General features: G+C 47.2%; 1 protein-coding gene across 3 annotated transcripts in view; it reads right to left on the reverse strand.

The window, feature by feature from the left end:
• The window catches only part of Schip1 (Schwannomin interacting protein 1), a 123,266-nt gene that overhangs the window by 39,005 nt on the left and 57,761 nt on the right, over nucleotides 1-26,500 (reverse strand). For 2 of the 3 annotated variants that reach the window (XM_065452189.2, XM_065452191.2), the window contains 3 exons: nucleotides 5,952-6,016; nucleotides 5,218-5,301; nucleotides 2,619-3,668 (listed from right to left, as the gene is read on the reverse strand). In XM_065452189.2, coding sequence (XP_065308261.2) covers nucleotides 2,619-3,668; nucleotides 5,218-5,301; nucleotides 5,952-6,016 — 1,199 coding nt within the window. Of the gene's footprint in view, nucleotides 1-2,618; nucleotides 3,669-5,217; nucleotides 5,302-5,951; nucleotides 6,017-16,053; nucleotides 16,207-26,500 lie in introns of those variants that run through there. The other variant, XM_065452190.2, reaches the window with a different exon arrangement.

Genomic DNA, 26,500 nt, shown 5'->3' on the forward strand with positions numbered 1-26,500 from the left:
GGTGTCCCCTAGGTTTCTTAAGGGGAATATAAGAAGAGGAGCTGTATCGCGGTGTCTTTTTCTTGGCGTCTGCAGGGCCACGGATTTCTTTCTTTACCGGAGAACGGTATGGTTTCCGACGTGCGGAAGCAAAATGTGACAGACAACGGATGCAGCTCTCGGATCGTAGCTCTTTCGAAACACGTCAGGTACTCGAAGTATCGACCTCATATGAACTCTTTCAATTTGAAGAAATTAACGTACTAACTTCGACAGTGTTGCTGTATGACGAAAAGTCTCCGCTGTGTGTGCTTTCTTTTTTTTTCTTTCTTACACGGTATTTACTGCAGCGAGTGTACCATTGTATACGAGATCTGCGCAGGTGTACAAGCCGGTACATCACACATCGATGGTCTGAAAAGGACTTGGGGTCAAATTCACAAAGCTTTTCGTTCGTAAGTGTTTTTTTGCCATCGGTTGGCTGCCCTGTTAGTACAAGGTTCGTCATTAGGAATATCTAGCATCTGATCTTAGGAATGCTTTTAGTTTAAGATCCTTTTTGTGAATACAGAACCTGGAAAGCGTGATGCGTATGCTCCAAGTTTCGTCTTCGCGCTTTGTGCTTATATCGGTCGCTTTATCTGATGTTCCTTCGGTATTCGCCTCTGACGTCGCATCGTCTCAACCTTCATTTCGATTTTTTTTTGCACTCGAATAATGCGGCAGGTTAGTGTATTTGGCTGTAGTCGACGCCATGATATTTATGAAGGAAGGCTTGGCATATCCGCATTACCACTTTTTTCAATCCGAACTTACGTTCAGGTTTGATTTCTATGATCTCTTCCTGCTTTATACAAAGCCTGGTGCCTTTCTAGATAACACATATCCGGTTTATAAATCACGTCGAGTAAGAGAAGCTACTACGGATAAAAGCGAAGAATGAAACCCAATGAAAACTTGCTTACAGTATATAGAGAAAAACGGAAGCGCGCATTCGACTCGGGAGCTCGGAGAAAGCATTGTCGACTGAGCGGTCAGGAATAGAGAAGTTTGAATCGCTTATGTTTTGATACTCCATTGCAGTTGAGAATGAATGCTGGAGTCCAATGAATTACAATGGAGCTGGGCACGTAACCATAAGGTGTTATGAGAAATTTCAAAAGCCCGGTTCTTCGTCCCCACCACGCGCGTAGGAGAACTTGCGCACAACATATATAGCTTTAGAAGATACGCGAACGTAAAGCTGCCAAGCTCCTGAGCCAGTGGCGACAAAGCCTAAGGCCATCGCAATAACTCAAGAACGATAAAGGTCTTTTCAAAAAGGGTCTCTGGATCGATTTCATCATACATGACTGTTATGGTTTCATCCATCTAGAAAGTACCTTCAACAGACATAATATCGTTTTGCACGTCACTACAGATAAATTATGTTGTGGAAATCATTGCAAAATACAACCAAAGCAATCAAATTACTTTTTAGCCTAATTACACTAATTACCTGCCTAATTACAAACCTCACGGCAAATGGTTATATTGAAAAATCGAAGATAATCGCCATAAAAGTTTAGTTGCAATATAGTCATGTTGCAAGTATATGTTGCAATATAGTAATGCAGACCCAAATAACTGCTGTCAAATTAGTCATTGAATAACTCGCGGCACAGCCCCCTTGTGACGTGGTAGGGTGGGGAAAATTGAGGTTTCGCCCACGGAGAAGCTTCGCCATACCACGTGATAGCGCACTCTGTCGAGCCCCTGATGCTGAAGTGACTAAGTTTAATCGTAATCAAGTCGTGCAAAGAGGGAAGTGCGGCGACAGCTTTATTTTACGCCACAACTTTTACGCCACACAGGGGTTAGACGTACAACCGCGCTTTGCGGTTCCGCGTGCGGAATCAGATGCAGTGAACGAATAATTCGACGCCAGTTATTTCAGTGTGCATGATGTAAGTTCTAAATGTTGAATCCGGTAGCTAGAGTTTTACGGCGATTCCCTTCAACTTTCCAATTTGAACATGTGCCGCTTGTCTTCTTTTCACCGTCCGTGTCTTTGTGCGCTTGAGCTGCCTTAAGGAAAATGATGCCGTACCTACTAGTTCAGATCCAGACCCTTGTTCAGTATATCAGCTGTAATGTTTGTAACCAAGAAGTTATTAACGTGGTTAGTTTATATATGTGCATCGATTGCCGCGATTTTTCTTGCATTTGGTGTCCGCCAGGGCAGATTATTCTTCTGTAGTGACGTGACTCGAGTAAATTTTATATGCTATAAATAAAATTGTTTGAAGCAAAAAGAAAACATATAACGAGAACGTGGTGTTTGTACGTATCGTAACTGTTTCTCCTGAGCAGTATTCGCTAAGAAGGAGTGATGATTTGAGAGAAAGAAGACAAGGTTAAATCAAAGGCAGGGAAGTTAACCAGGACTGAGTTTGGTTGACTACCCTGCACTGGGGTAAGGGGAGGAAAAGATTATTAGAAGCAGAGCAAATCCACTGCTTATGTCGTCGACGTAGCGACAGTTCTCTGGTCTATATCACACATTGTGATGATTCGTGAAAGCCCACGGGGCTCCTTCTTGGGCGTAGTATAGTGATCTAAAATTTTAAAATGTCTTTAACATCTGCATGGAGACTTACCTCGACACGTCGTCCGAAAGCAAGGGGTCCTCGTCTGGCGCTGCGCAGTAAGAGGGAAGCTTATCGGCGCCACCACCGCCTTCCAGGAGGTGCTTGCGCCGAGACGCGTTCTGCTGATCAATCTCGGCCTTGGTGACCGCGGCCGAGTTCAGCGCATTTTCACGCTCTTCCAGTATCCTCAGAGGGGGCAGCAGGTCCGGCAGAAGTCTGATGTCATCTTCGCGGTACGGTTTCCTGACGCTTCGGCTGGAGAACTCGTCAGCCTCCGGTGTCAGTTCTTCCGAGCAGAACGGGTCCCCACTGTCGACCATGTTCAGGTCGGCGAATTCCTCCACGGCCGCGCGTTCACGCACGTTGGCGTCCGTCTTCTTCAGCTTGTCCATCACAAAGCCCTCTTCGGGCTTCCAAGCGACGTCCCTGAAGAGGTTCGCGTTGCTCACCAAGTCCACCGACATGGTCGAAGACGTCATCGATGCCATTCCGGTCATGAACGACGACGTCAGCGACGACGCCAGAGAGGCCGTGCTGCTCCCTTCGCTCATGGGACTGAAGTCATTGTAGTCGGCGGACGTCGGCGAAGAGCCCACGTTCAGCGACAGCACGTTGGCCATGAGCGCGGTGACGGGTTCGGCGGTGACGAAACGCGTGGCCACTTCGTCGCGGCCGCCGATGAACTGAGTGTCCGCACTTCCCAGAAGCACCGAGTCGATGAAGTTGTTGTTGGGTTCGATTCTCTTGTTCAGGAGCGTCTGATTGCTCATCTCGGTGATGCCGCTCTCCTCGGATGACTCTTCTTCGTCCGAAGAGGACGACGCGGCCGAAGAGTTTTCTGAGCCCGAGCCGTAATCGTCACCGGCCAGTATGCTGGCCTTGGCGGCGGCCAGAAGCGGACTGGTGTCCTCGAACTCTTCCTCGTCGTTGTCCTGGTCCGAGAGGTCCCTGTCCTCCGGCTCAGACGACGAGAGGGACATGGCACGGACGCTTTCGGCGTCCGGCGATCCCAGGTCGCAGGCGGCGCCGCGCTCCGGAGGCCATGCTGAGGTTCGGAATCTGAAAAAAAAAAAAAATGCCGGATTAACCTACGGAACCATGTTTTTACAATTCCAACTTTGACATAAAGAAATAACTACTGTTGTGCACGTGTGAGCAGTGTTGAGAGAAAAGTGCCGAGCACAGCGCGTCAAACAAAGGAGCTGCCACTGTTGCGTGAGGGAACTATATAACCGTAAATTGCAGTAACCTTCACCTGCATGCAAATGGTGTTTGGAGCCGTCGGCGACAAAACAACGCACGATATTGCTAGGAAGTGGCGGGTATAAGCAGCTGCATTTGCTTCCTTCAATTTCATTCTATGTTGATTTGTCCTTCGTATCCTGACCAAAAGGTGGCTCCGGGTAAACGCTTCTACACGAGAAAGCACCCCCTCTTCAACGTTCCCTAGAGCGAGCGAGAGAAACAAGGAAAGGTAGGAAGGTTAACCAGACAGATGTCCGGTTTACTACCTTGAACGGGGTAGAGGAGGCGAGGGATTAAACGAAGAAAGGAGATGACGAAGAGAGAGATAGTTCACTCGCAACTTTCCCTAGTTTATCAACAAGCCTGTACGGTGCCTGATAGATATTTCACGTTATGTGGCAAATGAACAAAATACGCAGTTACCTTCTGACGCCTCTACATGGTGCCGGCTATTCTGTCGTCGCACAGCAAGCAAAAAGTGAAGCACTAAAAACACTGAAGTAGATTGAAGAGTGACTAAGAACACTAACAGAGTCGCTACATACTATGACAAATATGAGGGCGTATGACACACGTATGATCAGTTGTATTGAGACATATATAATAGTGGGCCCGGGCACAGTGCTTTAATATAAGCTCATTGTCTTCCTCCGTTTATTCATTCAATGTGGCAAATGCATTCTTGTAGCAGTGCTGTTGACTATAAAACACACTTTCTTTTTTTTTGTCTTTTTGATGTGACCTGACTGACAATCTAACAACAATAAATCATCTCACTCTTCGCTTTACAATATCTAGCGTGTCCTGGGCACTTTGGAATGTCGTGGTAAACATGTCGTTCGCGCGGACGCAAGGGCACTTCTGGCTGATAACGCGTTGTAATCTGCATATAATGGTTTTGCGGGATCAAATGCCGGCCGCTGCGGCGCCACATCTTAATGGGGGGAAATGCAAAAACGCCCGTGCGCCATGTATTAGGGGCACGTTAAAAATCCCCTGGTGGTCAAAATTAATCCGTAGTCTCCCACTACGGCGTGCCTTTTAATCAAATAATTGTTTTAGCAAGTAAAACCCCGGAATTCAATTCAATTCTACATATAAAAAGCACCGCTTATATCCTTTGTCAAGCCGCAAAGGATGCAATAAAGTTACGAAATTTCCGTTTTCACTTATAATTGACGGAGTGGACAGCTCGATTTGAGTGCATACACCTGTTGTAAATTTATTCAAGATACGGCTACATCGAATGTATACAGGTTCGATATGCCGAAGTTTGACTGTGTAACAAATTTCTTCATGATTCACTCACGCATAACCTTACAGGTTCTGACAAACGCTTAGTAAAATCTCTCCAACTACTCACAAGAAGTTTTTTGGTGGGGACTTGCGCTCTGACAGACCTCTGTAGGACCTCAGTCGGTCTTCATATCCAGGGCTGACGTGGCGGCTGTCAAAATAATGGCAAGGAATTAGATACAGTGCGCATTACAAGAATAACTTTTTAAGACAAATAACATATCGTAGAAGTGAAAGCCCTCTTCCTCCTTGCCCCTCAGAACGAAAAGAAAGAAAAGAATTATGTGTGTCCTCAGCAGAACCGTTATCTCGCTATCGCCCGCTCGATGTTGGTGTTCTGACAGACAGAAAAACTGCGTTAGCAGTTGTAATATTGTCGTTTGATTTTGCACACAAATCTCGAAACGAACACACCAACGAAAACAAAGTGATATTGAACAGGCGTTCAAGTGTCACAAGGTACGTCAGAGTACAACGATACCATATAACATGATAACTATCTACACGCTTATGTTGAACACCTCTTGCAGATTTCACCATGTATGTTTGGTATACATTGTAAGATTAGCTTTCAGATTAGCCATAAACTACTAGCGAAGGCCCAACATATCCGAGTTTCAACTTATCGCAACAGATTTGTCAAATGTCGAGGTGTTCTGAGGGAGACGGCGCAATGAGTCATTTTAAACCAACTTATTGCTCATAAGCAATATTCATAAGCTCAAGCGAGCTTATGGGACGAGTTGTCAAGGTTACCGCAACACGTAGACTAAGCTCGACGTGGCGTGCCGTGAAACTCACCTGCGCAGGAGACATTTTTCTTCCGGGAGCGGAACATTCAGTTTCAGCCTCATGGCGGCAAGGTCCTGCAAACCATAAGCACACATTTGAATAAATTGAATTCGCATTCGTCGCACGCGCTGCTTGAGAGTGCGAAGAACACATGGTACAACCGTCTACTCATAGGCGCCCTAGAACGAAGAGAAGACATGAGCCTACTTTCGACAGTGTCAATGTCGATTACAGATATTGTTGCAACTGCTCGGCTCAATCATCCAATCTCACACGTACGTGCAAGTTGTGGAAGCCAGAGGCCGTCACGTGATTATCAAAAGCCCTTTATCTATTGTGACAAACATGTGAGATCATAGACGCCCCCGTGCACAACTGAGTCCACAGGGAGAAATTATACAACGTATAATCATCTTCTGCGACTCCATAAGTGCGTTCCCTTTTCCGCTGTTATTATACGGCCTGCTTCCGCAGACGAGAAGTAAGGGCAAAAGGGCGGACGAAGAAATAAATAATCGCGCAAATCTCGTTCTTCGGTCACCCTAATCAATCACTTCCGTTCTTCATGGAAGATGATCGTTATTTTCAATCAGAGCGGGCCTTCCACGTCAACTCCGCTCGGCTGTTAGTCTTCATTACTCGGAGTGCCCGGCCGACGTTAGGCGGTCTCCGCCCACCACACCGGCGGCACCGTACCGAGTACGGACGTTGCAAAAATTGTCGCATGCTGCTGCGGCCTTGCCAGAACTTGCTAAGAAAGAAGCGAGAACAGCGTACGCGACACTCCGCGCATGCAGCGTCGCCTGGGATATATCACGCCGGTTGACAGCGCACGCCGGAGAACGCTGAAACAAAGCGCGCCGCAAGAACAATAATAAAAAAAATCAAAATAAAAGTACGCTACAACGAACTCCGCACGCGGTGAAGCAAGACAGATGCGAGAGAACGTGTACGCATGCGAAGAGTACAGGCGCGGACAGAAAAGAGGAGTGATGCCCGAAAGGTTGACGATCAGCTGCGCTCCGCGCAAGACAAAGGAAAAACAAAAGAGCAAGCGAGAAATGCAACGAGAAGGGAGCAACGAGGAGACAAAAGCCGGCCGACTTTCGTAGCCATGGCGACGGCGCAAACTAGATGACGTCACGAGCAACGCGCCGGCCTGGGACGGCGAGAGGGGGCGGGGGGGGGGGGCATTGTGGCATAGCTACCGCTGCTGAGCTGGCTGTCTCCAGGCGGGACAACGGTTCAGCGACGCGCATGACAGAGCTCGTTGTCACCTTCTTCCGAGCACACAATGTCCCCAAGAACGCCTTCCGCGGGTGTGCTATGCACGGGCTGTCGTTAGATAAGCGGCATGCTGGCATAAGCGTTAATTTGTGGTGAAAAACACTTTATTCGCCCACGCATTCTTTTGCACTAGGAAGGCTTCGCAAGTTTGCGGAACGCCTGAGAAGGAAGAGTGAAAGGAGGCAAAAATAACAGAAGGGAGAACAAAACAACAGAAATTTCTTTTGTTCGGTAACACTCTTAGAATAGGCACACTATAAAGGAATTGCGCTCAGGGCAACCAGTTATGTTTGAAGTGCGAAATGAATATGACAAAAAGAATAAAAAGTAAGTAGTAGTAAGATGAAAGTTTTCTCCCTGTTCACACACACACACACACACACACACACACACACACACACACACACACACACACACACACACACACACACACACACACACACACACACACACACACACACACGCACGCACGCACGCACGCACGCACACAAACACACACACACACATACACCCACACACACATACACACACATGCACCGGCAGACATTTTGATTATCTGTGCTTGCCCAAATATTGCCGCGCTTGCCAAGAGCGGCTACGTGGCGGCGGGCGCCCTCCTTGGCGCGTGACAAGTGGATGGCCATCGATCACTTGACCGCAGCAGACCGACGCGGCGTGTGGGCTACCACAGGAGGCTGGACGCATATATCGCTCTCCCACGGGCGACCGTACGCGAACGCGTGGCATTCAACGCACGGCTTTGGAGGAGCGGTAGATGGAAAGAAAGGAACACCACTTAGGGCCGCTGAGATCTTCACGGGTGTTCAAACGAAAACACTAGTGCTAGTCGGAAAGCAAAAGTGACTTTAGGCAATCAAAGAAGCAATACATATAAACATTTTTTCACCACTTAAATCCTGGCAGTTCAGAGGGCCCGCGAGAGGGCCGTCAGGTTTGACCTGATGGTCCCCGAGTGGGCCTAGCCAGGTGACGTTGAGTTTACTCGCGTCTACTGTGGACCGAATAAAGTTGACTCACTCACTCACTCACTCACTCACTCACTCACTCACTCACTCACTCACTCACTCACTCACTCACTCACTCACTCACTCACTCACTCACTCACTCACTCACTCACTCACTCACTCACTCACTCACTCACTCACTCACTCACTCACTCACTCACTCACTCACTCACTCACTCACTCTTTATTTTGAGCATCCTGGTTTCGCCTGGCAGCGCTTGAATGGGATTAGCACAAGAACAGACTTGAACCGTTTTCTGCCTGCGGACACTTATTAATGTATTTTCGTAAAAATATGTTGATGAGATTACGGCTTGCTTGTCGTGAATGTACAGTGACATTTGCGTCTTTCATTTTTTTTTTATTTTTACAGCGAGCTGAGAAGGGCTAGTTCCCCCGGGATCGTGTTCTTGTGTAGACACAAACCTGCCCGTACGTTGGCCGATGCCGAAGATAGTGCAATGCGGGGCCGACTCGCGGCGGAGGTAATGCAAGCGTTAAGTACTCCCCACACGCGGGCCGATCCCGAAAATAGTGGAATGACGGGCCGAGCCACGGCGAAGATAAGCAGGCGTGAAGCATACCCTATACGTAGGCCGATACCGAAAATAGTGCAATGCCGAACCGACCTGCGGCGGAGGTGCAGTTCGCCATTAAGGGGCTCACATACACAGCTTCGCTGGTCATCCTCCTTCACAGAGTGGAAAGACTGATTTTTTTCAGAGGTGACCGTGTTTTGCTCTATTGTAAGTTAGCGCCACCTGACAAGACAGCTCGTTAAGCCGCGCTGACACGTCCTATGCATGTCACCTGTAAGTGACTCTTAAAGACGGCGTACATGATGTGCTGTGCCTGACCACGAAAGCGTGTTTACATAATAATTTCGCTATCCCTCCCCTAAAAACAACAACGCAGGATCCCTTCTCGGACAGATGGCTACAGCGCGAACGAAACGCATGGCCCGCCCTTACCTCGTGTGCTTCGAAAAAAAAAGAAAAAGAAAAAAGATTGAGATAAAACAACAACGAACAACTTTTTCTACTCTCTCTTTTCGTAACCTACGTAGAAAGGACAATGGCGGGTGGGTTGAGAAGGCGTGGAATTTATACGACTGCAGAGCTCACACCATCTGCTTGCATGCTTGCAGAACGCCTGTCCACGCAAGTGTGACGAGAAAGCATTGTCTCCCACTCTCACGAGCCGGGAAACGTACAGCGCATGCTGCCGCGACTTCTGGAGCAGACGGAAAAAGAACTCGCCAAAGCACCTGAGACTGACGCAACGCGTCATATCGCAAATGGCAAGCTTTCTGGAAATTATCACCATGAACAAGTGAGCAACAGCGGACCTACCCACACTGAAAATGATAGAAAACTGTGCTTCACCCTCATCACAATAAGATTCAACACCCTTCACCCTTTCACATGGTACATGTTGGCGGATAGGAGGCGAGCAGATGATCAAAAAGGAAATAATAACAGGAATACGAGTTGCACGTTAACCAAGTCATTGTTTGCGGGCCAACACACACACACACACACACATATATATATGTGTGTGTGTATATATATATATATATATATATATATATATATATATATATATATATATATATATGCGTGCGTGCGTGCGTGCGTGTGTGTGTGTGTGTGTGTGTGTGTGTGTGTGCGTGTGTGCGCGCGCGCGCGTGACCGAGACGTTTACTACTGAACACAATGTGGAGGACAGGCAGTCAACTACCCGTCATTCCAAATTTTTTTTTATGTTTCGATTTATAACAGCGCACACAAATCAGTATGACTACGAAGGACGACACACACACCCCCAGCGCTGTGGTGTGCGCCGCGTGTATATTTTCGACGCTGTCTAAAAAAGTGCCTAATCTCTGAAAGATTGCGTTACCAGCACCGTTGTAATGCATAGGACTTTTCACGCTCTACAAAGAAATAAATGGTTGCCTGGTTCTGTCGCTTGAAATGTATATAGTGCAAGCAACGAGAATGCACAAACCGTGCCTCACAGGAAGAAGCGCTATTTTCCAACGGTACGCCATAGTGTGGCTAATCTCTTAACTGTCAGCGTTGGTATGTTTGTATACATGCCCTTCCCTCTCCCTTGACACGGTGCCTACCACGCCTCCTTAAATAGTGCGCCGATCTGACGCCTCCTCTGAGCAAGACATACACGCGCGTAGAGGCAATTATGATATATCCGACGACGACGCTGCATCGTCGCCGTCGGGAGGTGAACTATTTCCGGACGAGTCCCCCTCGCACACCCCGAACACTACGCCGTCCACACCCCGGCCCAGCTCACCCCTTCCGGTGTCGTCAACGAGACGCAATCGGAATGGTGCCAGAATGACGAGCGGAGAGGGCAAACGCCGCTCCGAGAAATAGGGCCAGATACGCCGCGTCTCGCGTAGGCCAGCGCGCGCCAAGGTTGTGCGATGCTCGTGCTATGCGCGCCAGGCGTAGAACGACCGACAGCTGAGCTAGTTGGTAAGGATTCGGTATGCAAAAAAGAGGTAAGGCGTGCAGACAGGACACAAGAGTGGAGAAGTGGACAACACGAACGCCGACTATCAACTTCAACTATCTACTTCAACTATCAGCGTTCGTGTTGTCCACTTCTCTACTCTTGCGTCCTGTCTGCACGCCTCACCTCTTCTTTGCGTACCAGGCGCAGGAAATATCGCGTCTTTAGACGGACGCGAAGACAGCTTCTTGTATCCCACCACCAAGCTCAAGCGTTGCGAGGCTTGTTTAAAAATGAAAACTAAATTATGGTGTTTTACGTGCCAGAACTACGATCTGATTATGCAGCACGCCGTAGTGGGGGGCTGCGGATTAGTTTTGACCACCTGGGGCTCTTTGCCGTGCACCTAAATCAAAGTACACGGGTGTTTTTGCGTTTCGCCCCCATCGAAATGCGGCCGCAGTGACCGGGATTTGATACCACGACCTCATACTTCGCAGCGCAACACCACAGCCACTAAGCAACCACGGCATGTGCGACGCTTGTTTCGTGTCACAAAGTAAAAAAAGAAGTGTGTGTGTGTGCATGAGAAAGATAGGCAAGGGGAAAGAGTCTCTAGCGTTAACAATATGAAGTGCCAGTTTAGCTATATCAGTGACTCAGCCCGTAATGTGACGTATCTTTTGATTGACATTCCCATGGCATTCCCTTCTCAGTGAGCTGCAAAACTTCGGTTCCTTGCCGTACTTTGGCGACGTTCATTGTTTGCTGATGAGCTTCCTTTTGCATGAACGCCAAGCTGGATAGGGCATCACTATCTTTCATTGAAGCACCCATACGGCGGTGGACTTCGAAGTCAACTGCTGAAGTTCACCTATTCAGTGTTCAATCTTACCCTTAGGCTCTGCCATTTTCAGGATAAACGTAAGTGCTTCGTAACTGAAATGCGCGCCTTCCAAGTAGGAACGAAAATATCGAATGGCTTTCAAAACAGCTTGTGCTTCTTTATCTGTTGTGGTGTAGTGTACTTCTGTTTTCGCGAATGTGTTACTGTGGTAGCCAACTACACAAAGTTGTTGATTTCTTGCTCGGATGCAGTCTCGCTCGTACAGGACTGCTCCAGTTCCATAAGGAGAAGCATCTGTACTAAGCTCGAAAGGAAGGGTAAAGTCGGGAAGGCAGAGGAAGGGATCAGAGGAGATCATTTGAACCACATGTCTGTAGGCCGCCTCACACTCCTCTGTCCAGCAGAAGGGTACGTCCTTTTGTGTCATCCTTGTCAAACATCGCGTTTTCAAGGCGTAATCCTTTATAAATGCTCTAAAGTGACCGGCCAAGCCGAGAAATGCTCGGAGTGAATGGATGTCATATGGTTTGACTAGCTTTGTGAAGCGTGTCACAGACTCTTCCTTTGTGTTTTTGGTGGTTCGGTCCAGTATTCTACCCAGAAAAGTAATTCTTTTCTTGAAGAATTCACTCTTCTTAAAGTTGATTTTAAGTTTCAACTTTTTAGTATTGTAACTATGGAATTACAACTGTAAAATGTAACTTTTTTACGTTGCTTTTCACATGCCAATTTTACGCAATCACTGCTACGTGGTAGCTCCGCTTTTAATTGAAGAAGAAAGCGTGAGTAAGCAATTAGAGTGTACCTAACATTTTGTTTTGAAGAAGCTGATAATTGCGCATGTTTGTTTTTAAGAACATACCCTAAAAAAGAAAATGTTTCGTTTCTTACTTTTTTCTAAATTACATAAAAAAGTAATTACACTCTACGTATATTCAAGAGTGCATGCATTAATTTCTTTTACAACTAGTAAGAAAAATTGTAGAAATGCTAAATGCTCTGCGCGAAATATTTGAACCAATCTTATAATGTCTCTATTCGCGCAAAGAATTCGAGGAAACCTACATAGGTGGTCTTGAAATGGGATACAGTCATGGATGTCATTATTTACTTTACCTCACTGTGTTCTCAGTGCTATTGTTACTGTTCAACAAAACATTCCGTGCTCCTTTCCTTCATTTATTCTTCTCTATCTGTTACCCGAGTCCAGGAAGAGAACGAGAAGAAAAAAAAGAGGAAGACAGGGAGCTTCGCCAGTGTAAATACCGCCTGGCTACCTTGTGCTGCAGAAAGGGATAAAAGGAGTCAAACGGCTTCTGGACTGGAGAGTCCTTTCTCTCCCGCCCAGGAAGTTTTCTAACTTCTAACTGAATAGGATGAAATAGGAGAGACGTAGGTAAGGGTTAATGTTAAGAAGAATAAAATAATATACATGCACAGAAACTTAAACCTTCCAAAAGGGACGCCGTGAAAATTGTCTGCAGCGAAGCGAAAGAAAAAGTGGATGAGGCCAGGAATGGAAACGAAAGGAGTACGGGCTTTGTGAACGGGGGAAGATACGCATAGGTGAAAGAAACATGAAACAGAAGTGCTACCCGGAGAAGGCTGACAGGGCTGCCGTAGTAACCAGAACAAAGTGACTATCGTCACTACACGTACGGGGGTTCGTGCGGGCCCACCCTGGCCGGAGGTGCTGGCTCTCCTCGCGTGCTTCATGGGAAGTTATGTGCTTGTTAAGAGTAGAGGCAGGCAGGCAGCCGAGGCCTCTCGCTATCTTTAGACGCGCGCTTTCTCGGCGACCCAAACACAGCGGTCGACTCTCTTGCATCTGCTGGCAGAGAGACATGTTCGGATGACTAATTGAGAGACTCGTCGTAATCGTCTCGTCAGGCAACTCATTCGCTTCGAATCGAGCGCGTAGAAGGTCGCTGGAAAAGCGGGAACAAGGAGAAGTAAACATTGCAGGACGGATTCGCCATTTGTAAAAAAGTTAACTCTGTAAGGCCACATGGTCGTCCAATGTTAAGGAAGAGGTACTGCTAGTATTCAATCAGCCACATAGCAGCCTGAATCTGCGATGAAATCTAGGAGGCACACTTGAACGATATCCGACATGAGACGTCGTGTAAGGTACATTTGCCCCACGAAGTAAAATAAATGCTGAGGTTACACTGGCTTGAATGTGCATTGTGAAACGTGGTACGTATTACGGCACAATTTTACGAGGAACACAGTGAGCTACAAAAGACAAACGCCGTTCCTATGCATATCGGATTTGGGTGCGTCCCGTCTAAACTTGTTTCATAATACTCGTAATCAACTAGCCCACTTTAGTGTCTTGAATGCGACTATGTGCACTTTCAACGTTACATTAACTGTGACTAACTTGACTAATAAGTGACAGAGCTTGTGGGCCGACACGTCTGCTCAAGTGCACCGCGCTTAGCGAAGACTGAAAGACAGTGTACCCTTCTGGAGCAAATGCTAATATTTGGCACGATAGCAAAACAAGAATGAAATTTCTACGCTCCCGGTAGAAATTACCTTAATGAGACTATATGGTCAGAGCATGGTGGGAGGAAGCATCTGGGACATTTGTGTCATTTATGTAAATAAGCGAATTCCTGGCCATTGGCGTGGATACCCCCTTGGATGAAATGAACGCACACATACTAAACAATACTCGTTGCGGGTAGATTTGAAAGTACAGAGACGAAAATTTTCACACCAAGAAGGAAGCAGTAACTTGAGGAAATCTGCTGCTCACGAGCCTAATAGCTTTAAAGCCTGCCACTATATATTCGTGCATATCATACCTAGAGAGAGTATGTATCGTGGTTAATGTATTCTGTAATTCGTTACGAAATGCAAAATGGAAACAAGTGGGTTTAAAGGAAATGCGGGAAGTGGGTGGAGAGAGCTGCTCTACCTTTTCTTTCCTGGGAGACGTAAAATTTCGCAGTTTGCTGCCGCTGGTAATAGTTAACATTGAAGGAGTCTAATTTGACCAAATAATAAATATGTAATTGTACTAGTGAGAAAACAGGGCTATAGTTATACACCTGCATCAATTTTGTAGACATAACTTTAAAACCGATTACGCTAAATGTTCGCTTAAATTTCACCCCATGCGGCACGTTTAACGACGTTAAGCAAATGTGACTTGACTCGTTGTTCATCATATTAAATTATAGAACCACTTTCTATTGACGCTGGAACCAATACACTGGCAAGTTTTACAACAGCAGTAAACACGAATAGAAGCTGCACGGTGGTGGTGGGGGGCGAAAGCTGCATAAAGCTTACGTTTTCCAGAAAACATAACATAATGTCAACGCGACGTTTCATTAGCGAAGGCATACTTGAACGGTGAGGAAATAATAAACATTAACGCATACATATATTTTACCATCTTCAATACCAAACACTCCGAAGCCACAGAAGGGAGAGTTCCATCATGAGCGGATTACTGGTCCACGCAAGCATGCGAATGCTTAAGAGCAAAACGTGTGCGTGTTTAATTATCACAGGGCCTCCTGCAGCTGTAGGCGTCCCGTAAACACAACGCGCTGCCATTTCAGCTACGCAGCTCAAGATGATGTGCCGGAGCATCTGTGCCACATTACGGCGACCGCCCATTAGAGGGCTCGCTGAGCGGCTCTAGCAGCGTCGAGGCATCCCAGCGTAGCGTTGCACAAAAAAGAACATGCACTGCCTCATGAAAGACATAGGTGCCTCAGTGATGAGGACGTCAGTTGTGGAGCATACTCAGTTTTCCAACTAACTGCCAAGCAGGCACTTGACGTATTTCATCAATAACGTTCCGGACTAACCACAAGTCTCTAAACGAGGTGATTAACCAGGTATGTTGTTGTCGTGAATTGGTTTCGGCTATTCCTCCCCGCTATACGGAAACAATGAAAAACGAAAATAGCAACAGCCAAGGCCGTTTGACATTCTGCAAAATTACATCTGCGGGCAACGTATGTGCCGCGCATTCTTCCCGATCTGAAACGCGCGTAACAGATGCCATCGCTTCATCCTGTAAGAAACACAGGTCTGAGTCCGGTGTGCCGCTGCGCTTACTCAGAGCCGCTCAGGCACCGTGCCAACGGAGTGGGCGGATTTCGACGCGACCGCCGCCGCAAGACAACTGCACCACATTGCACCGCCCTCACACACGCACAGGCACGAAACCAACCGTCGTTTCCTGAGCGCACTGCACCACCGAGTCGAGCTGCTGTCCAAGAGAGAACGGAAGTGCAGGGGGTGACGCGCGGCAAAAACGCACAATGTTTCGGCAGGGTAGGAAGGAAGGAGTGGAAGCGGAAAGACGTTCCACCCTCGATCGTGGCTACCACTTGCTTCTCCTCCATCGGTCGGTCGGCTTGCGGGCTCGATACACGACGCCGCAGAGTTGTCCAGCAGCCCCGGTCTAAACCACTACCGGAGGCTGCAGACTCGAAGATCTTACCTCTGGACTTAGAATCCGCTTCCATGCCGCTGCCTGAAACCCCGAGCAAGCGGAGGAGGCGCCCAAGCGCAGTTGCTGCTCGCTCACATGGCGGCGACGACGGTTGCCAGCAGCAGCTTCTCGGCGCAACGCCGGCTGTTTCCAATGGCCGCCAAGCCAGGGAGCCTAGCCCTCGCGCGCCGCGAGGGTGCAGAGGAGAGTGCGAGCGGAGGAGACTGGAGGAGAAGGGGGAGACACGCTGCACTCCCTCTCTCTTTTTCTCTCTCTTTCTCCTTTCCATGCTGGTTCATCTTTTTTCGTCTTTCTCCTTCGCGCCGTCGTCCTTTCGTCTCTCGCTCCTCCTTCCGGCGTCGTCCTCGGCTCTTTTTATATTTTTACATCGCGTTTTGTTTGGGTATTGCGGGCGAGCACCGCGCCCTGCATTACCGTTGTCCCCCCTTTTATGGGCTTTTCCTCTGCTTTTTCCGTTTTCAGTACTCAGCTCATTTGCCCTCTATATCGCTATAGTGCCGCTGCTGTTATGGCGAGCCTTTTTCGTGCATGAGCTTTGTTTACTAACCTTTTCTTTCTTTTTTATTCGCTTCTTTCGCACTGTTGTAAACCTACGCATTCTTTTCAGTGAATCTCCTCTGACCTCTTTCATTGATCTGCTCTTCTCGCCACATACTTTCCTCAGACCGTGCTTCTCTGTGTATTTTTCTTTCTTTTTCTTCTGGCAGCCCACTGGCTTCAATGGGACGTTTTCTTCCAGCTTTCGCAACGTTCTTCTCGTTTCTTTTATCCTCCATTTCTTTACTTCGTCTTCGCCTCTGCTCGTTCATTAGTTCCGCAGTTCGTGCCGATACCCCTGAGCCAATTCATTTATTTCCTCCTCTCTCCGTCGCCCCTGTCCGCTCCATTTTGATGGCACTACCTCTCCAGCCACTTCACTGCAAGGCTGCGAGGTCTTCCCGGCTCACAGCCCCGCTCTGGCTTTCTCTAAAGCAAGCCTACTACGCTAGGCGACACTGTCTTTTCGTCGCAGCTTCGCTTCGCTGCTTCGTCCCTCAGCTTCACTTTATTCCTTTGTATATCATTTTTGTTTCCTTTTGTCATTGTGGTTCAGCCTCCCTTGATGATTTCACCTATGTTTCTACTTTTCTGCCAACTTGCCGGTTTTTTGTCTTCCCTTTCAAGTAAGAGCACGTATACCCTACTTTCATCCCTACCCATAGTTATCAATTTTTTTCTTTTTCTTCAGCCTCTCTTCTTCGTGTACTTTCCTCGGAGGTTTAGTCCCCAATTTGTTTTCTGGGCGGAACGACGCTAGCTAAAACTGTCTTTCTAAAGCACTGGGCAATTAGGTTCTTTAGCACAGCCGCATCTTCCAAACATGGCTGCAATATTCATCACAGGGGCGAGATTTATGCGTTTCGGACGCTTCCCTGAGTCTGCGAAAACGTTTCAGTGTATTACAGAGACAGGTACGTCAATATACGCACAAATTGCTAGCACAGTCGAGATCTTAAGAGTGTGGTTGCCGCTATGCGTAAAGAATTGAAGCACAGCGGGAAAGCCAGTTCAAGTGTTTCTTAAAGGGCTCTATTTTTTCCGCAACATAATCTAACGTCTCTCACTCTTTTTGTTTGTTATCCGTCGACCATAACTGCTGGCTCTGATCGCCTGCCTTCCTTTCTCAGAATGTGTTACTGTTGCAATTAAAAACACAGAGGACTAAAGCGTTTGTAAACTACGGGCGAACAAAGAGTAGCCTCAGCCGGTAGTCTTTAACCTGGAGCCAGCGTTTCGACAAGAAAACTTTGTCGGAGCCAAATGAGGGGTCAAGGAAAGAAGTTACAATTAAGAAGCACTGGTCCAAGTGTTGCTGAATAAATGGTGAAACCAAAAGGGTGTAGCCTAGTGGGAGGGGGGGGGGGGGGGACGGAGCTACGCCCTCTTCCCTTCTAAAAAATAATTACGTGCACCAAAATACCAGGCTTAAAACGACATGCGACAACACCCGCTGGCCTAGCCCCTCTCTCCCTGATCAAGTAGGTGCCCCCCCCTCGTCCCTTTCGGGAAACATTCCTGAAGTTTAATCGATTGTATGAAAGGTTTGCATATTGATTTTGTACCAGCGTTTGTGTTCAGTTTTTTGCGCGAAAGGCCCAAAGGGCTGAGTTAAAAACCCCAAAGGCTGAGCGGAGTATGCACCACAATCGCTAGACATCAACTGAAAACCAACCGCTCAATTGGGGTCTAGCGCTTGTTGTGTCGACTTTGCTGAGTCCCTTGTGCATTAGTGCTTTAACCATGACGCATTCTGAAAAAAAAAAGAGCGCACCAAGTAACCAGCCAATTTGTGTTAACCATCCCTCCTTCGCTGTGCTCTCACATCGTTTGATCAAAGCTTCGATAGCAAGAGGGGCTGTCTCCAGATGTCGATCGTTTAATGATTCCCTTTGTTGTATTTCTTCAAAGTATCTTCTTTCACTAACCTCGCAGCGAATGGAGATAAAGTATGGCCGAAGAAACACAAACTAGAGCTGACAAATAATTTGGGTGGCATGGGGCACAAGGAGCTAGGGCGATGGCGTTGTGAGAAGGGGGTGGGGGCTGGAAATGGCTCACGTTGCTTTCTTTGAACTTGCCCTTTTGGCGCCGCCTGACACAAGTCGTGCGATTGCACTTTGGTTGCACTTTGAGCGGCTGGTGCCGCAGCAGTTGACAGGCGGCTTTTTGTGCGTCATTTGCTTCCGCTGTGTCGCGCTGTGTCATTCGTGGCAGCGGCCGACGTTAGGTTTCTCTCTCGTTCTGCAAAGAGAAAAACTACGGGGCATGCAATCTGACTTCCGCCGGTAAGAACAAGGCGCACGCGTCCATGCGTTCCCGAATTAGGAGTGTTGCTATGGCAGATTGGGGCAAACTATTAATTAATTATTTAAATGATTATGTTATGTGTATCACTGGAAGTCAATTAATATTTGTTAGGCTGCTGAACACGAAGTCGCGGGATTGAATCCCGGCCACGGCGGCCGCATTTCGATGAGGGCGAAATGCGAAAACACCCGTGTACTTAGATTTGGGTGCACGTTAAAGAACACCAGGTGGTCGAAATTTCCGGAGTCCTCTACTACGGCGTGCCTCATAATCAGAAAGTGGTTTTGGCACGTAAAACCCCATAACTTAATATTTTTTCAATTAATATTTACATCTCAGGACACTGAAGAAAATTGGAGCAATGCTAAGTAAACCGAGTTTTCATATCTCATGTTATCATCCATTGATCATTGAACAATTTATTGTTTGCGGAGAAGCCGATGATATAATGGCTTCCAATAATTCAAATATCGTTCAAATAAATAATTTACTCGAAGATGCCGAATGTGTGAATGGGCAGTTAGAATAACCGCCGATATTTAACTGCACTTTCTAATTAGCATATAAAAAAAGCAGAAAACAGAAGGTAAGACAGATGCGAGATCGAACTCTAGTGTTGTTTTCTTAGGCCTTTCCATTCTGATTGATTTGGAGAAGCGCAGGGTGTCGTGCGTAATTGCGTCGCTAGTGCGAATACCAATGACGCACCGACGCCCTGCGCCACTCGTCTAATAGATCCGTGCTTACTTCGCTGAGATGCTTATCGATTTTCTTCTCTCAAACTTCCCGCGTAGTCGAATGTCGCGCTCTTCAGTCAACCGCGAAAACACGTTGCATGGCAAACACTATTTTTTTTTTAACAGTCCCGAGGCTCAATCTCGGCGCCAAGCACGCTCCGCGACAGCGCGCTGCACGCATAGCTGCTTCAGATGCCTGAGCGTTATCCTCTGCCGCCATCTTAAGAACTACTCGGAGTGCAAACATCTGGCGCCCTCGCCCTTGAGAGAAACAGGGCCGAGCGTGCAGCACGTTCGGGAGCACTGTATATGCGACTAGCGTTATCGTGCTGTTTTCTATATCGAGCTTTGTATTACGTAGGCTTCTGGAAAAGCAGTTTTTTTTTATTGCGATAAAGACTTGCCCTTAAGGCATAATTCTTGATGCGTATATGTGTATTATAAGTGTGCTGTGAGGCCTGTGTTGTGTATGAAAAGCAGTTGCGGCTTGGCTTGGTGAGCTCTGTATGCTCTGTGATCTTTGTGTTCTGTATTTTACGCCTAAAGAGACGGCTGGGTGCTTCAGTGCTGATAAATCTGGAGCGAGATATAGGTGATTCCAGACTTACTGTCGGCTTTCTTGTGCCAACAGACGCGAAAAGCGGTAATTTCGAGCGCGTGGGGCTTGGGCGCACCCTCTCCGCAGCAAAATGATACGCAGTCCTTTGTTAAAAGTAGACTTTCCTGACCTCAGAACATGCAAGCACGAAAGGCCCTGGGAGCTAACGCGACCGCGCTTAGTGAAATGTCGCTGCACAGCAATTTACATTAACTACAGACACGCAAATAACACTGCTCCCGTGACCGCGTTGTTCCACGTTGTGCTGAACAGTTGGCGCACGGAAATGTTGGCTCTCGGAGCTGTAAATGTCTGTACCTCTCAGGTGCGAGAACTTTCGCACATATTGGTATGTAGTTTTGTCAACAACTTCTAACAATACTTGTGCGTTCATGCGTGTGCTTGTTTCCTTTCCTGTCACGAGCATTATGAAGCGTCACAGAGCGTTTATGTCAGGAAAACGTCAAGCACAAAGTGGTAATGATTAAAAAAAAAGAAGGATGCATATCCAACGCACATCTGGAAATCTCGGTGAAGCCAAGCTTTCGTGAAGCATTTAATCAGCTGCTATAAATTTGACCATTTCGTTGCTGCGTCTTTATTTTGAAGGAAGCTTGCCTACACGCATGTGCTCTCACGCAGTTGCGCTACGCAATATGACGCATGCAGCGATCCGCTCAAAAAAACTAGCTGACGTTGGAATTATAGCAGTACACATTCGATTAGTCAGTACTAAAGAAAGTAAACGCGTATACGTGTAAATGAGGCGTAACGGCTATAGCATCGGACTGCTGCGCTGTGGGACCGAGGTTCAATTCAACGACAGAACACGTAAGGCAAGTTGTTGTTTCTTTCTTTTTTTTAAGTCTGAACTATTCGGCGAGGCAGCAGCAGCACCCAGCAGCCACGGTCAGGAAAGTCTGGGAGGGGTTCGAAAAGAAAGCTTCGCCTTGAAAAATGCGCGATAGAATGACGTCGAATGCTCTTTTGTGCGAATACGAAAGATAAAAAAAAAGAACCTAAAAAGAAAGTTTCAAGATCGAGCTGTCGACGAAAGGACGAGCAACCGCAATAACAAAAGAAGGACGAAGCACAACACGACGAGCAAGTAAGACCAATTTCATCGCCACCAAATACGTATTCATACGTTATAGATCTCTCTGTATTGGCCTTTCGTTTGGTGTGTACTTTTTTGCTGTCGCTTGCACTCGATGTAGGGCACACTTAAATGATTATTGAAACGTCTGCGGTAAAGGTCCTACACGTGCCAAAGGCTATTAGCTGTAAAGTACGCCGAGTGTTTACGTATGCCCGCGCGAAAATATGTATTTACGGAGAAGGTGTGGTTGTCGCATCTTTTTCCTGTCACCCTTACTTTCTCTTTATAACTTGATATCTTTGTTTCAACACCCTTTAAACACACCTTCAAGGATTTGTTCAAGGATACTGCGATCTCAGTTCCTGTAATAGTTCACAGTGCAAACAAAAGGGACTCGCTAGGCCAGCGCTGTCCAGATGACAAAATTGAGAGACAAAAGTAGGAAAAGGTGTGCCTTTCTTCAGCCCCTATACCAATGAATGGTTGTCTTCTCTGCCTGCATTTTTCATTACTCTCACAGCTTTTGCTTTTTCTAGCTTATCTCTGCTTCCTTAAAGAAAGGATTCCTTCCGCGCCAGCAAATTTGTTATTCTAGTTCTATTATGTTCGTCTGAGTTCTCAAAGCACCTCATGTTGCTTGCTTGCGCGTTCCATATACAAGCACTGGCAAGGGGCCGCGAGTCGCGGCAGCCTTGCTACACTTTAGTCACAGCGGTCACGGCAGCCTGGCGGCAGTCGTCGTCGTCTGTCGACGGCATGCAAAAAAAAAAAAAAGGTGGTGTGGGGGTTGGGGGGGGGGAGGGAGGGCGGCTCAGGGCTGAAGGGTTATGTCTTTTGTTTCTCAAGTTCCGGGCACCGCCCGCTAAGCTCTCTTCAGCCTCGTCTCAAGCTCGCTCTTTGTCTCTAGGCTGGCACGCACTCTTATTATACCTTCCCCACACGCACTCCTTTCCACTCCACCTTTTTTTAAGCGTGGCCAAGTCCGAGCCCAGGTCCGGGTCACCGGCGCGCGGTCGTTACCCCCACGTGCGTCGATGGTCTCTAGTGGCGTCGCGGTGAAAGAACTGCTGGCCCGGTCGAAACTCTCGACTTCCGGACAACCCCGCGCGCTTTCCGGAAGAGAACGAGAAAGGACGCGACGCTTCCGGGTCCCTCAAAAAACCGCCTTCCTTCCCCACTTCTGTCTCTTGTCGATGGCACCGCCGTTCTTGTTTGTGCTCGGAAAAGCCAAGATATCCCGTACCGCCTTTTTTTGCCCTCTCTGCTTCCCAATTTTCTGCTTGTTGTGCTCACGCGAGTAAGAGGACTAACGACTTCAGAAACTGGGTCGTCGCTCGTATTTTTCTTCCTTACTTTCGCGCTCGCAGCTAGCCAACGCCATTCTCACTGCGCGAGGCGCTAACGGAAAGGAATTCCTCAGGCAGAGCGCCAAAGGTGCGCGGGTGAGAGTATAGTCACATGCGCCGAATTCACGGTCAGCGGGAATACTGAAAAACTAGAACACGAAAAGAGAAATAATAAAACAGAAAAACAAAAGGGGCAATCGAAATGCGCTCGACAAACGATAAGCGAAACAAGCGCCAGAGTACAGATTGCACGGAGGAGACGAGATGGGAAGGAAAAGAAAGAAAAAATAAAACGGAGGCGAGAACAGCAAGAAATGTACAGAGGCATGCTGAGGAAGTGTGGACGGAACGAGAAGAGTGGGGAGCAGAACGACTGCGAAAGTGCGCATGCAATGGTGCACGGTACATAGCTGTAGTGTTAATGATAATGGCGAATGGCTCCTGACGTTCGCAGTTTGGCTCTGAGAGACAATTCTGTGGATGGCTTCAGATTGTTCTTACCGCGTCGATTTCTTCAACCTGCACCGAGAACCTAAGTTAACGAGCCTTCCTGCATTTGACACCCCATCCGTACGTGGTCGCATAGGCTGCGAAACATGCGCTAAGCAGCGCAAGGCCCTAGCCACGGAGTCACCGCCCCGGGTAGCAGTGTGATAGGGAAGTACGAACACCGTAACTGAGAATGCGGTTTGTTGTGAGCCCTGGCCATCCATTTGACTCCCACGAAGCAGTCACGGAAGCCACTCGCGCCTACGCCATTCGCATCGAACGAGCTTTAGCATTGTTCAGTCATCAGTTTCGCGTATACTGATGGAGGTCGTTGACAAGAAACGCTGTGCGATAGGCTGCAGCTGAAGCTTCTGGTCTATTTGTACCTGAAGTTTCACCAGAAACGATTGTTGCGAAACTTCAGATGCAATTCAAGTGCACCAGAAAAAATTTCAACACTGTACGTCCTTCCTGTTACAGCTCAGCTTTTGACTCTTCCCGCTCACCTGAGTGACGCAGTTAAGCGCATTTCTGGCTCAAATGCACGGACTAGAGATTGCAAAGAGCAGAAAAAGCACACGGTTCTACTACGCGTATTTTCAATACAGAGTTGTAGTCATCGGTGTTGAGATAAATCCATCCTTTTTAGGAGGACTTTCACTGGATCTCTGCCTTGCTCTCGCAACTGCGGAGCGAGCATCTGTAAAAGAACGAAGCCATGTTTTTCTTTATTAACTTCTTCTTGCTCCTCTATTTCGAGGAGCAAGCGTAAAATTACGTTGGCTCGGTTTTGAGACTCCAACACGAACGACAGAAAAGCAGTATCGTGAACCGCTGCTGAATAAAGACATAAGCACGCCGTAACTACTTGCGGTTCACGAAGCCCATGAAATACGTGCGTGAAATACGTCCCGCAACGAACTAGCTCGAATTTCGTTGGTTCGTTTACTTCTCCGAAGTGACGCTGATGGTTTCGCAAAAAGATGGGGAAAAGAAAGAAAACAGATTTCGGTTTTGTATACGGTACACGAGGAATCCGGTTCGGCTAGAATTGTTCGTATAAGTTCTCGGATTGCACATGTCCGCAGTTTTTTTTCTAGCGATCACGGTCTCTCTTTGTTTTTGTTTCACTTAACTTTTCTTCAGCATGATGCTTATTTTAACCGAAGCGCCTAGGATAGGCAAAAAAAGTAAAAAAGAAAAACGTCACGCAAACAACCAGAGCCACTCCCCTCCCTTCCGATCCCATGGTAAGTAAATTGCTTCATTCTAAACAAACATCCAAATAAAATGCAGCAAAAAAATAATATATCAGCGGCACGCAATGCGTGGGGGACCAGCATTTGCACGCACGAGGCTATGTCGTATTTCGCTTGCTGCCTTGCTCACATTTCCAGCATGACTCGCATTTCGTACGTCCGCGCGTGCCGAAACATGCAAATATTTATTGATGTTTTTTTTTTGTCCTCCATTTGCGATGCTGTTCTGACGAAACAGTTTGGAATAAATAATCAATCTGAGCGCCACGTGCAAACAAGACAAACAAAGATACCTCGAATCAATCTCACACGAAATTCCGAAACGGTACTGGGACGTTCGGTTATCCGAAAGTACAGGCGCCGGCGCAGAAAGAGGGAAAAGGAAAGGACACCAACGGCTTTTGATGTGTAAAACAAAGTAAAAATGAAAAATGTAGGCGATCGCGAGCAAAAGCGAGAACGAGGACACGCGTTACAGTTGCTTTTCTTTTGCTTTTTCGTGGGAGCAGCAGTCATTCCTCAAGTTCACGCCCAACGATGGCGCGTTCGAAGCGATGAAACACGAAACAGTGACATGTGTTTGAGGTGGCGAAAACTTTGCCTCTTTTCGTTTCTTTTTTTTTTTGCTTCCGGATGGATCAATGCACGTTTTCTCGAACCTTTCTTTTACCCCGAACTTCCAGTTTCTTTTTAAATTCTGGTACACGTATATAGTGAGAGAAAAAAGTAGAACCGACCATCAGCGTCTGTTGACGCAAGCAAGGCGGTCGAAGCGGGTGCTGACGCGCACATACGAAGATCGTGTGCCACTTAAAGAATCGGCAATTGAGTACGCGAGTCCTCCCTACAGACAAAAAAAGACACAATAACAGATAAACAAAGAAAGCACATTCAAAGCACATTACGCTCCGGAGAACTCTCCGCTTTGGCCTGAGAACGATAGTTTTAAACCATTGATTTCCGCTGTTCGCTGTATTCGCTATAAAGTGAGAGAATGAGAGAGAGAGGCAGAGAGAGAAAGAGAAGCACCTCTCGTTACATTTATTTTCCATTTCAAAGGTTTCCGCCTCGCGGTAGTTGTATAAGTTTGACGCTTTAGAAATATCGAACAGTAGCACAAGCAGGGCGAGGGAACACTGGAGAAATTGGAGAATCCGCGAGATTAAGCTGAAAAGCGCGGAACACGCGGTTGATGCGAAACTGCTTTGCCGTTAGGCAACTACTGGTTTTTCTCGCTTTCACGTTTACGTGTCAACAAGGTCTCGCCGCAGCTTTTCGGAAGCACAGTTTGCACGGAACCATTGCCGTAGTTGCCGCTCTACAGTCGGCGTCCGATGCAAAAGTCCGCAGGTGCCAATTTACGTTGAACATGACAAGCAAACGAAAACATATTTAATTACCTAGTGGTGCATTTCACTGTCTTTCAGTGACCGAAACGACTTTGTAGAGCAGCCTCATAATTATTTGAGAAATGACTATCTTGTGCCTTGTGCTCCAGCTTTACCAAGTGTCATGCTTATTACACTAATCTCTGAATGTCAGGTATTTACCTTTAGGGACAGAGGACACTGGTTGCATTAGCACCTTAAAATGTTCAGTCAGATTGCCTACGGTGATCCAAAAATCAGCTTTTAAACCAACAAACAGGCGATAATGGCACCACGGGAATATTCAATGAGACCTTCAGCGGGAACCTACGTAGCGCCGGACTCGTGCTCACATTATAGTTTCACCAACGAACTGTTCGCAGGTGTCTGTTCTTACGAAATCCAATCATAATGGTTACTCAACAACGACGATGGCACGGAGCACAGAAAAACAGCAGAATCAATCAATCAACCAACCAATCAATCAATCAATCAATCAATCAATCAATCAATCAATCAATCAATCAATCAATCAATCAATCAATCAATCAATCAATCAATACCACCGCAATCTACGACTATTTTCTATGTTCTATGACTCGAGGAGTAACAACCACTAAGTCAAGGAGCCTACGCCTACTAAATCTGAAAAAAAAAAAATAGAGTATTGTAATTTTGTTTCACTATCACGCA

This window comes from Dermacentor albipictus, chromosome 1, assembly GCF_038994185.2.
Source record: "Dermacentor albipictus isolate Rhodes 1998 colony chromosome 1, USDA_Dalb.pri_finalv2, whole genome shotgun sequence".
In the NCBI taxonomy this organism is placed as follows: domain Eukaryota; kingdom Metazoa; phylum Arthropoda; class Arachnida; order Ixodida; family Ixodidae; genus Dermacentor; species Dermacentor albipictus.